At 42.9% G+C, this 12,321-nt stretch overlaps 1 protein-coding gene across 1 annotated transcript; it reads right to left on the reverse strand.

Moving 5' to 3' along the window:
• Positions 1-5,766: 5,766 nt before the first annotated feature.
• GPHB5 (glycoprotein hormone subunit beta 5) lies at positions 5,767-9,445 on the reverse strand. Its single transcript, XM_029236220.1, has 2 exons — positions 9,242-9,445; positions 5,767-5,955 (listed from the first exon to the last, which is right to left on the reverse strand). Exons 1-2 carry the CDS (start codon positions 9,443-9,445, stop codon positions 5,767-5,769), a joined length of 393 nt encoding a protein of 130 aa, XP_029092053.1.
• Positions 9,446-12,321: the final 2,876 nt, after the last annotated feature.

The following is a 12,321-nucleotide window of genomic DNA, read 5'->3' on the forward strand; positions in this document are numbered from 1 at the left end:
TGTGTGTGTGTGTGTGTGTGTGTGTGTGTGTATTTGATTGATTGTTTGTTTGTTTGGGAGAGGTTGTATTTGGGGTTTGAATGACTTTCCAGAAGCCCCAATGGCCCACACTCAAGGTCAAAGCATATAATTGATCTTGTGTATCAGGAAGCTTTTTTTTTTAAAAACTCAATTATTCAATATGCTAAAGAAAGACAGCCAGAGGAACTTAGAGCCAAAAATAAAGCCAAAGAGCTTAGGAACTGTTTGCTCTTCTCCTGCTAATGAGGACCTAGAGACTCGAATAGTCCCTCTAAATTCCTTAACATTGGAACAAGTCTCTGCTTACACTACTGGTTACAGTGCTGTGCACCTGCTCCTCTTTTTCTCATCCTTTCCCTATTTCTTCTTCCTGTTGTTACACATCACCTCCTCAGAGGTCTTTAGCACCCCCTTCAGATACTCCAGGATCACAACAATCAACCACTGAGCCTTTTAGATCTCCCTATACACAATTCCCAGCAACCCTGTTCATTAAAACAAAATGAGATCATTGTAAAAGAATTGCCAGAAGATTCATCTTGCCAATAAGGACCGAATTCTTCTAATGCAGTAAACTGTTTCTCTAGTAGAAATTTTCAACAGAAAATAAAATTCTCAGAATTTGCTAAAGAATCCTTTTAAAGTTACTTCTTAATAATTTGCTTTAATATTTTGAAGAAAACAAAACCCAAAAAAGGATAAGGTACATATTATTTTTAAGATAATGTCTCCTGGCTTGGAGCACAACTACCGAGCCTGTGCTCTAGAGCGCACGAGCCACAACTACTGAAGCCTGCACGCTCTAGGGCCTGTGCTCCGCAACAAGAGAAGCCACCACAATGAGAAGCACGCGCACCACAACGAAGAGTAGCCTCCGCTTGCCACAACTAGAGAAAGCCTGTGCATAGCAGTGAAGACCCAATGCAGCCAAAACTAAATAAAATAAATAAATTTATTTTTTAAAAAAAGAAAAAACGCCTCCTGAATGAAAAAAACAATCAGTCCTCTTGGAAAACTTGATGAAATGCAATTTGTTCTCATCAATGCCACATTATTTTCGATTAGATATACAGTTTATTTACTATCTGAGAAATGCTTTTTAGTATACTTAAAACCTAATTAATTTGAACAGTTCTTTGGGTCGCTTCAGCAGAATTTGGCGCTTTTCTGGTGGCTCATTCATTTCCTAATCAGTGGAAGAAGGAAAGCATGAATTCAATCAGTGGAACTAATAGGCCCAGAGGTAGAATGAGCAGTGAGCACTTACATTCTCCATTGAAAAACACTCTTACGGAAAAAAAAAGCTAGGAAATTCTCCTTCTCTTTACCTTTTGTTAATTGCAAAATAAACACATTTCCAAGAGTAAGGAGTTGCTGAGAGTTGGTTTTATCTAGAGCTCCCCCAATAGGCACTGGACCACCATCCCTCTGCCAGTGTCCACATTGCCTGTGAGATGAGTTGAGGGCATACAGCCTTCATCTCCGCAGCAGTCTCTTTGAATTTCCCTTTGAGGCTCTGCTCCTTTTCTCCCTCAGTCTCTCCTGTTATAAGCTTTGGTTTGAGCTGTAGCAAAGCACTATCTTGCTAGAGGTTATAAAGGAAACCAGAGAAAAATTACAATCTCCATAAAACAACCCGAGCTTGCACTGAGTTTCCTCCAGAAGAGACTGCTCACATGCTTATCATGGTGAGAGACTGTCCAACGTCAGTAAACTCAAAGACTTCTCCAGGCAGGAACAACTTGGAAGGAACACCCCAAAAAGCCATAATGCTCCAATGGAAAGAATTTAGTTCTGGCTCAGAGAAACCTGGCATGTGCTGCCAATCAGCTGTCTGATCTTGGGCAGGTTACTTGACCTCTCTGAGCTTTGGTTTCATCGTCTGTAAAATGGTGATGGTAAAATGGCAATTACAATGCCTGTGAGCATGGTTGACACAGAATTACAAAGAATTAATATAAAGGGTCCTGCTTATAGTAAGAAATCCATAAATGGTAGCAATATTTATATCTTACTTCCCAAACACAGTGCCTTGCACAAAACTATGATTCATAAATATTCGTGGAAGTGAGGGAGGGAGAAAAAGAGAATGGCAGAGGAGAAGACAGGAAGAGGGAAGAGAGAGATTTGAAAAAGATTCAAGTTTATCAGTGACAGACATTTCCCCCTTTTCATTAATAATGTTTCTGATTGTAATAAATACTTACTGTAGAAGTTGTCTTAGCCAGCACCACAGATCAGATTACAGCCCTCCAGTTGCTTTTGCAGCTTTTCTGCCTGTTACAGCAACTACGTTCACCTTGCCTCTGACAGCTACATGGTACCACCAGGTCTCTGCTATTCCAGACCCCTCTCACCTCTGCTGATACCAGGAAGCCCGGTCCATGGCAGTTCCTCCTGCCATCAACCCAGTCGACAAAGGACAGCCACTATCGAGCTTTTCTGTGATGCTGAAGTCCTTCACTTGTGCATTCCTCGTGGCTTTAGAGAGGGGAATATCCAATGAACTATCCAGGTGAAGATAGCAGGCCCCCTTCTCTGAGTCTTTAGTCCTCAAATACTCTGCCAGGACAGTCTGGCGTCTTCTCTTCGTTCATGTAAGCCACCATTTCCTCCAAGCTTTAGGGAGCCATCCCAACAGCAAACTGGAACGAGATCCAGCTTCCCTTATGAAGATGCTAAATCCTGAGTCATGAGAGAATGCCCCAATAAACTCTTCTTATCTGGGCTTATATTCTGCCACCCTCCCCCTCATCCCATCTGACACCCTTAAGATCCGTTCCCAAGCGCATTCCCCGGATCCATGTCTGCATTAGTCAAGTCCTGAGTTTCCTTCAATGGAAAATCTCATTCCTCCCGCCACAGGGAAAGTCAATCCCCAGCCGGGTCATCCTGAGACTTGACCCTAACTATCCATGTAGAATAAATGAGGGGTTGCAGATGGTATTTGAGGAGGGCAAGTTATCATCGTGTAAAGCAGCCTCCTCAGATGGGGCCTCAGCCTGGTCTCCAGGCACTGGAGGCTGGCCTCCTCTAGGAAGAAGGAGCCGGCCCCTTCAGCAAGGGAACCTCAAGCTCATCTAGGGGTTGTCCCCATTGCAGGTCTCTGTGTCCCGCTCCCTCCCTATGAGGACGTTAAGTATAGGAGACTGCCAGGGTGATGGATTCAGCCTTTTTGATGATTCACCTGCTCTTCCAATTAGGTCTGAGGCCTGAATTTCAGCACAGTCTGCCCTCCAGCTTCAGGAGAAGAGACTCTTCAAGCGAAGCTTTCATTTGAAGCCTCATTGCCCTTTCACTCAGGGCAATCAAAGCCCTGAGTGCTTTGATTGCACTCAACAACCAATTAATCCAGTCCTGATAATTACCATTGTTCCCACATCTCTCAAATGTTGTCAATATTGTATTAGTCAGCACATACCTTTCCACCTGTATCCCATCCCAATTCATCACAGAGGAGTCTTACTGAGTAACCGTGATGCTGCAGGATTTATGGCCCACATGGCCAACACGACTGCCTATGGCATTCCTGCTAAGCTTCCCATAAGATACCTATGGGTGATTTTATCCATTGGCCCCCTTAGATCCACTCTTCTCCTACCTGCTTCCCAGGCTGCCAACATTTATGAGCTGAACCAATGGGCTCCCTTACTCTCTGCCTTCCCATTTGCTTCGGCAGAAGATCAGGGCGTGGGAGCAGAGTGAGGCTGAAGTATTTGCTCACTTCCCTCCTTCCCAGGCCTCACATTGGTAATGGCTGCATCCTCCTATGAAAAGCCACAGCCCCTGTCAGGCATTCCTCTCCTACAGTTGTCTTTGGGGCCTGATCATCACTTCTTCCTGGTCCTTCGGCCTAGGTTACCCATTGCTTCAAACAAGAGTTTAGGAGTGTTTCACCACCCCCTTGTGGGTTTCCTTAACTCTGTCTTCACATTTGTAAATAGTCTCTTCATTGAATTCTCCTCAATATGCAACCGCAGTATATCATTTGTTTCCCACCAGGAACCTTAAGGATGCTACAGTCATCTTTTCTCAAATTCTGGCAAGCCCATCCTGCTTCTGCTTTTTTCCCTAAGTTTCTTTAAGAAGCAGCTTTTTCTCCCAGAAACTCCTGAGGGAAGTTCTTAGGGGTGGGTTGAAAACACCTGAGTGGTACCATCCAGTATTATCCTTAATCCCCGTTCTCCACCCCAGCAGAGACCCCAAGGCACTCAAGTACTTTTCATGTTAGAGCGGCTCTCTTGCCTGCCAACAGATCTGCACTGAAGGTTGGGATGGATTTTGCTCTTGTCCTTTGTTCCTGGTCATCCACCTCAGCATCCCAGTCCTGGACCATCAATCCTAACATTTGCTTTACTGTTTTCATGGGGACTCATTGATTCCTCATTCAAGGAGGACCCCTGGTTCCTAGTGACGAAATGCCAGGGATGTGAATACAGATTGAGCCACCTTTGGGACTCATGGTACCCAGTCATCTGTCGGTGTCCCTTACTAAATATGACATCCTAAATTAATGTGCAAGTAAAAATAACCTCGCAGTTCATTTTAAGTGTGCTTGTTGTTGTTATTCCAAGGGTCTTAAAGATGAAAAAGACTTTTTTGAAAGTTTTCATGAATTCAAAAGACAGAGGACATGCTTTATTGGCATTAGTACAGATTTTCCTGGCATAATGTGAAAAAGGAACAAGGTTCATTTCAACCCAAAAATGTCAGAATTAAAGACACCTGTGTAACATTAGAGTTTTTTTTTTTTTTTAAAGTCACAGAGAATCAGCTGCTGTAAGATTTTAGCGAGGGCAAGAGCTAGACAATCACAGACTTTTTCCTCTGAGTCAGCAGTACACTTTTACCCCTACAAACATGTAAAACTTTTGAGTTTAAAAAATTACAATTTAAATTTAAAATATGCCCAGTTGGAAAGAATAATTGTGATTGATCATTTGGGGCATGGCTTTGGGAGAGTATCACATGAGTCTAAAAACATGAGTTTAGTTTCGTGAGGTTTTTTTTTTTTAAGTGTATATGATAGCTCTGATTACATTTTTTTTTTCTGAGTTTTTTTATTCACAAAGGGGTCTCTTTATAAGGATCTTAAAGGGACCTTGGGAATTTTGCTTGGGAAAAGAATCACCCAAATCCAGACACCTTTCAGTTTGAGCCTCTATCGTCCTCCCTTTTTTAATCTGAGCAGTCTCTATTTCTTGTGTCGGTAATTGCTCAGTTAAAAGGAAAAGAAAGTATTTTCTCTAAGGGAGCTTGCAACTGGATTTTCTTGGAGGCCATGAGGACTAAAACATTGGTTATATTAATTTCTGGCGCTTTAATCATAAATCCAGTTGGAGACCCGTCATTACATAAGACATGAGAATTTAAAGTCTTTCTAGGCCCGTTTCCCAATTATGCCCAATGCATTTAAAACATTGGCTTATTAAAAATCCAAATTGGAGGAGGGTTGTGATATATGAATTATGTTCTGAGATTCAAGGTAAAGAAAAATTAATTTGCAGTGTGTGGACCAGAGAAATTATTTTAGCGAAGGCACAAGTGTTGTTTTGCATTTTTAGCATAAGTATGCTGCCTCGGCCTTGCGCCTGAGGGTGGGTCAGGGAGACAGGTAACCTCCTCCACAAGTAGGGTCGAAATTAAACAGTCCTTGAGTGCAGGGGGTATAGCTGCTTGTGCTGCCCGTGCAGGTGGGTCCGTGAGGCCGCAGGCCGCCAGCTGTGTTCTGAGGGTCGCCTAGCTTCAGATGGTCTCACACTCCGTGGTGGCAGTGGAGCAGGCCCCACAGTCACAGCGGACAGCCACGGGGTAGGTGTAGAAGGGGTCGACTCCCGGGGCACAGTTGGGCAGCTTGACCGTCACCTGTTTGGTCTCATTGTAGGTACAGACTCGATGATGGGCTTCAATGTAGGGGGGTTCCAGAATGGGCTTCTGTCCCCACAGATAGAAAACAGAAAACCCATTAGAACATAGCATCGTGCTTCATTTTCTTGACCATTTATCACTCTCAGAGACTAGCTTGTTATTCGTTTCTTTACTTGTTAATATGTTTCCTCCCAGTAGAAAGCAAATTCCTGAAAGCAGGAAGGTGGTTTTGTTCACTCACTATCCCGAACTGCCAGAAGAGCCCATGGCACAGAGTAGGTACTAAATAAATACTTAGCAAATGAATAGTCTTGATCATTGCAAAAGCCTTCTAACTGGTCCCCTCACTTCTTCTTTTACCGCCTATAGTCTATTTATGACAGGGCAGCCCCAAGAGATCCTTTTAAAATGTAAGATCCTATCTCCCCTCTGCTCAAAGCCTCTATGATTTCCTATCTCATTGGGAGCAAAAGTCAAAGATCTTACAATCACCCTCAAGACCCTACATCATCTTCCCTGCACCTTCACCTCTGACATGTCCCCAGTGACCCCGTCTTGCTGGCTTCCTCACTCTGCTCGAGCCGCAATAGTCTCCTGCTTTTTCCCCAAACCCACCAGGAACCGTGCCACCCCAGGACCTTTGCCCTTGCTAGTCCCTCTGCCTGGAACGCTCTTCTCCCTTGTGATTCACTCCTTCTTCAAACTCAGGTTTTTGTTCAAACGTCACCCTCCCAGGAAAGCCTTTCCTGACCATCCTATTTAAAGTTGCCAAGTTTCCCCTCCCACGCTGCCACTTCCTCTCCCTCTTCCTGCTTTATTTTTCTCCATAGCACTTGTCAACACCCTGTGACATATTATGTGTTTTATTTAGTTGTGTTGTATTTTTCCCACTCTAGAAAGAAAACTGCATTAAGACAAGGATTTTTGCCCGTTTTACTCACTGCTGTGCCTCTACTCCCTAGAGATACCTGGCACCCTGGAGGTTCTCAACAACTATTCGTTGAATCAGTGAAAGAAAACAGAGCAAGGCAGGTTCCTGAATGCCCTGTGCGCTGGTTCTGATAACCGAGGGATTCCCTTCCTTCCTTCACCTTTTAGAAATCGTGCATCCAAAGTTCATTTTGATAAACAGAGCATACAGATCAGGAAACCAGCACAAAGCAGTAGTTAAAATCTCAAACCCTGCAGTCAGAGCCACTGAGCTTGAATCCCTGTTCTGCCACTTGCTGGAGACCTTGGAAAATCCACTTAACTTCTTGAAGCCTCAGATTCCTAACTGTAAAACAAAATACCTACCTCCCAGCCTTGTTGTGGAGATAAGGTAAGATGGTGTATGTAATACCTGCCGAGCACCAAGTAAGTGTTCAGTAAATGTAATCTATTGTTCTTACCAGAGCAATTATAAGAGTAAGGAAGTATTCAATAATAATAAGAATAACAACGAACAAGCTTTCAGAGGACAACAGCTACACTTGTCCTGGGCAAATGAAATATGTTTAATGGAGGCCCAGGATGAAGTTCTTACATGCATCTCATGGAAATAATGGCTTTGCCTCTGTCAAGGACCATGTAGAAGAGTTGAACTCAATATGCACTTCTTCCTCCTATTTCTCAGGTAACATTTTACCCTTTCTCAGTTCGCTTCATGTCCTCTTACCCTCAGTAATCTGGAATCCCAGGCAGCATTGCCAGATAAAATACAGGATGCCCAGTAAAATTTGAATATCAAATAAACAACTATTTTTTTTAGTATAAGTATGTCCCAAATATTGCATGGGACAGACTTATATCAAAAAGAAAATAACAGTTGTTTATGTGACATTCAAATTTAAGTGGCCTCCTGGCTTGGTTTGGTTGGGCTTTTTGCTAACTCTGGTAACCCTAAACCCAGACCAGGAACAAAGGCTATTTTCAGCAATAGTTCCACCTTCAAAGTAAATCCAGCCACTTTGTCGTCATGAACACCCTTATTTTCAGACAGGCTTCCCAGTTAAATTACCAAAAATAAGTGCTTTGTATCTCAGAAACTTTCAGATTGTGGGGAAACTAAATCTCATTCTTTTATTTATTTTCTAGATGTAACCTCCCTTTTCAGAGCACAGTAAAGGCATAAATAAAAGCTTGCTGACATTAAGGAGAATCTCGCTCTTTCACAGTCTCAGTGCTTCCATTTCTCCAGTGAGAGCAGAGTCCCTAACCTCCTGCAGGTGACCATTACCCAATTAAAGCCGTTCACTGATTTATAAGGGCAAGAGAAGATGGGGTGAATTAAGGGGAAATGGTAACTTGAGATTTTGGCCCACAGAGAGCTCCCAATAGCCTGACACAGCTGTGAGCAGGGGAAGGCACTGCCAGACCACGCCCTGAATACAAGAAAGTTTCCCGCATAAGTCTGATGTCGTGTGACAGCCACAGTATCTGCAACAACCGAATTTTCATCTCACTGTTAGGTCTCAAGCCCCCAAATGATAGAAAGAAATGAAGCGAACTTGGTGGGGTCATTTCATTTAAGTTAGAGGTTTCACCACCATAATCCAATTCCAATCCCGGGGCCATAATTTTATCCAAGTGACAGCAGGTTGCTCTCTGAGTCCCTGAATAGAAGGATGCTTTTCCTAATGGCAGTGTCTTCTCATGGCGCTTGTGGGCTTCTAAGTTGGCTCAGTTAGGCGAGAGGATGCATGACTCCAGGAGGGGATCCATCCCTTATAGCCCATTTTAAATGTATTGTCTCTTAAAAAGCTGGATATAATAGTATATGAAGGGCCTTAACGGATCTGTCAGTGATAATCCCTGAGGGGCCCCAGGAATTACTCTAGGGGGTGGGAAGAGAGTGCGGCTGTGGACGAGGCACTGAAGGAGGGGCTGAGGACCCGCCCTTGCCTGCTATTTCGCTTAGGGCCTCTCTCGGTAACTGGCTGGCTTTTTCACTGGTGGAGGAATACAGGGAAGAGTTTGGGTTACAAGCTTGCACCAAGAATTTACTCCGAACTTTCCACTGACCCCCTACATGACTGCAGTCAGCCACCAATTGAATTCTTCCATGTCATCTATAAAATGGGTAGAAAGATAGCACATCTTAACCTCCCAGAGATGATTCCCCAATAGACAACCCTGTGTCGATCAAATTATTAATTTTATCAATGCTTTGTTAGATGGGCAGTATCTTGTTTTTTTCAGATTATTTTTGGAGGATACCATGTAGCTGTTTTGTGTTTGTTTGTTTGTTTGATCCACAGGAAAATTTAGATACCCCAGCTCTAACTCATTTGATTAAAAAGTGAATACTTAAGAACCAGGCCAAGGGGCTGACCCTGAAGGCATTGCCACCTAGGCCTGTCTTGGGACTCACCTCCCAGGTTTCACAGCGGCCCCAGCAGGCATCCGTGGTGATCCGAAGGCCCTTGCAGCCGGGCTTCTTGGCCAGGAAAGTAAACTCTCTCACCGCACAGCCCACAAACGTGTGCAGGTTCCCGCCGGAGGTGCTGAGGACACAGCCGCAGCCAGCCAGGAGGAGGAGGGCCGCAGGGCCAAGGAAGAGGTATGCCAGCCTCATACTGTTCCCCGAGAGGGAGAGGAAAGAGAATTTATTAACAGATCCAGCTGCCTCCATGGGACTGCCATCAATGTGCTGGTCGCTATCAAAGGGACATCGCTCTTAGCATTTCAGGAGAAATGAGCCAAGAAATTGTAAGTGCCCACAAACTCCAACACAAATGCCCAGAGTTTCCTCCAAGTGGCTCCAATATGGATTCCATGGACCCACTGAGTTCACTAGACATCCAACCCTCCAAGGGCATCCTCAGGCTTTTCCTTATAGCATTCCACCTGCTGGACTTGACTTGTGGGTGAAAGAAGTTTGTCCCAATCGTCTCTTCAAAATGAACACAGAATATGAGTAACACCAAAAGTAATGCATATCCTAACATAATACAGGGATATATACAAATTCTTATTCAGATCAGGGTATTTGGAATTATGTTACATGCTTTGCTCACAATTATATTTCCAACATCATGGATGGGGAATGGAGGGCGGAGGTAAATAAACAATAATTGTATGCCCCATACGTATTGCTACTAACCCAACCCACCACAAAACTTGGATATGCAGATGTGAATCCTCACACCTGACTTGGTGGCCATTCATAAGAATGTGTCCTACTTGCTACAAATTCCCTCTGGACTAACCTCCACTCTAATAGGCACCTCGTAGTGAGTGAATTTAAAGCCAAATGATGGAAAGCATCACGGGTATTTAAAACATAACCCCCGTCAACTACCAATCTACTGTCTATCCTCTCTGGGTCTTGGTAACTTCCTGTGCTTTTTCAGGAGCCAGAATCACTCCTTTCATGCTTGGCCCACCAGACGGAACATACCTGGATGTTGAAATGAGGGTGGACACTACACTTATAGAACACCCCCAGTTCATTATGACTTAAAACTGGCTGCAAAGTTATTTATTCCCAAACTGATCTCCCAGTTCCTACTTCTGATCTGTCACCTTAGCAAGGCTATCCGGACTTACCCTCAAGTAGAATGAAGTTAGAAGTATGGAGAAGCACTTACCTGATTTTACTGGAGCTACCTCTTCTTTAAAGCTGAAACTTGCACCCAAGGCTTTGGAAAGTCACAATGAGCGGTACAAGTTTGCTCTGGGTAAATGCCTCTACCCTCTGTTACTGGGCTGCTTGATTGCTCAAATATATAGGAAAGGTCTCGTCAATCAAAACAAAAGGGAGGCAGAGCCTTACAGGAACCACTAAACACATCAAAGCCTTGGGATATAAAGCCATTCTCTATTTTCCAAAAGTGATTAACTTAAAGGGTGTTGTTTTGTTTCTTAACATCGCCTACTGAAACAGAAAGTTACCTTGGTGGGTGACATAATCCTAGGGAAACAGTCAAAGGTAGTTCACCTGGCTCTGGGAGACCAAGTGCACTGGGGCAAGATGGATTAGATTTTCCTTCGCGGTAACCACAACTTTCCTTCGAAACAGGAGGCAGTCACCAGCAGCTCAGGGCAAACTCTTTTTCCTTTAACTCACAACACATTTCAATATATTGAAAGATAACAAAACAATAATTCTTCCTGGAGAGAACATGGGATCGCTAACTGAAAGGATGGAAATCACAATGAGAAGAAACATTTGAATGTCTTAAAATGAGTTAAGGATTAGATCATATTAATAACACTTTAAAATGAATCACACAGGAAAAAAATATTAAGATGTTCAACATGATTATCTTCCAGCATGGTACTTAAAAATGACTTTTTTTCTAAGTAGCTTTCAGCATTTTTCACATTTTCTACTTGGGGCAGGCTTTTGTAATAGAAAGTCAATGAATATTGATACTTTAAAAATTAAAATAAACCAATAAGTATCCATTTGTGCTGCATGTAAGGATACTCAATGCTGTTGTAATGGAACTGTTTCATTTGATTTCAGGTTCTTAAAAGTCTAAACTAAGAATGAAATGGTATTCCTTATGAGTGTGAGATACAGTTTATATTCCAGTCTGCAACTGTAGCATGTAAATGGATGAAAAAACCTCACTGTTCATGGCATTATTCGGGGTGCTCTAAAAAATAAATGAAGCAAACATTCTTGCCTTTAGGAGTTTACATATCATAGCTAATAATGACATAGCCCAAGCCATTTAAGATGCACATTAAATAAATAAATGATACAAAATAAAGAAGTTAAAACATTTCTATTTTCTGCAAAGAAAGGTGTTCTTTAAATAAACATGCTACTCATTAAGGGTTTGATTTTTCTTTCAAAACATATAATAACCCTTAGTGAATCTATCACTATACCATCAATACACCCATCTCTAGGGTCAGATTATTATATATATTTTATAGAAATTGAACTAGGCTTGGAATAAAGGACTTTCTTCAGCCCTTCAGCCTGTGAGTAGCATAACCAGACCTGGGGTACTATAGGGACAGACTGCTTACCTGGCGTGAGAGTCCTAACTTGCTGGGCCAAGAGCTAGCCAATCAGCGGTGAGCTGCCGTCCTGACCTGAGGCTGTTCAACCCTTTTAAATGAGACCTGAAACTTTCATACCTGTGTCTGCAATGTCACAAGATAAAGAAAGACAACAAAGGGAGGCCAAGAGTACCATTCTTTCACAATCCCCAACTTCCTTATAATGCGGAGCTGTGGCATCCTGACTACTTCCCATCAGCATTAACTTCATTAAGGATGACAACTTACAGTCACTGAGCACCTACTATGTACCAGACTCCATGGTATCTGCTGTGCTCTGACATATGTTGTCTCTAAATCTTATAACAATTCTGTAAATCAAAGATTAATATCTCCTTTTTTCCATTGGGAGAAATGGAGGCTCAGTTATTTTCTAAGCTACCTGCCTTCAAAGCCTTTGACAGCACTGAGGATGGCAAATAGGTTTGTTTC

The sequence above is a fragment of the Monodon monoceros genome, unplaced genomic scaffold (genome assembly GCF_005190385.1).
Source record: "Monodon monoceros isolate NGI ecotype Baffin Bay Population unplaced genomic scaffold, NGI_Narwhal_1 Super_Scaffold_21, whole genome shotgun sequence".
NCBI classification, from domain to species: domain Eukaryota; kingdom Metazoa; phylum Chordata; class Mammalia; order Artiodactyla; family Monodontidae; genus Monodon; species Monodon monoceros.

Bases quoted from the DNA above. Each gene is read 5' to 3' on its own strand.
- GPHB5 (XM_029236220.1), bottom strand. From the start codon at position 9,445: ATGAGGCTGGCATACCTCTTCCTTGGCCCTGCGGCCCTCCTCCTCCTG. The intron at 5,956-9,241 runs GTGAGTCCCAAG...CTGTGGGGACAG, and splicing joins GCCGCTGTGAAACCTGGGAG to AAGCCCATTCTGGAACCCCC.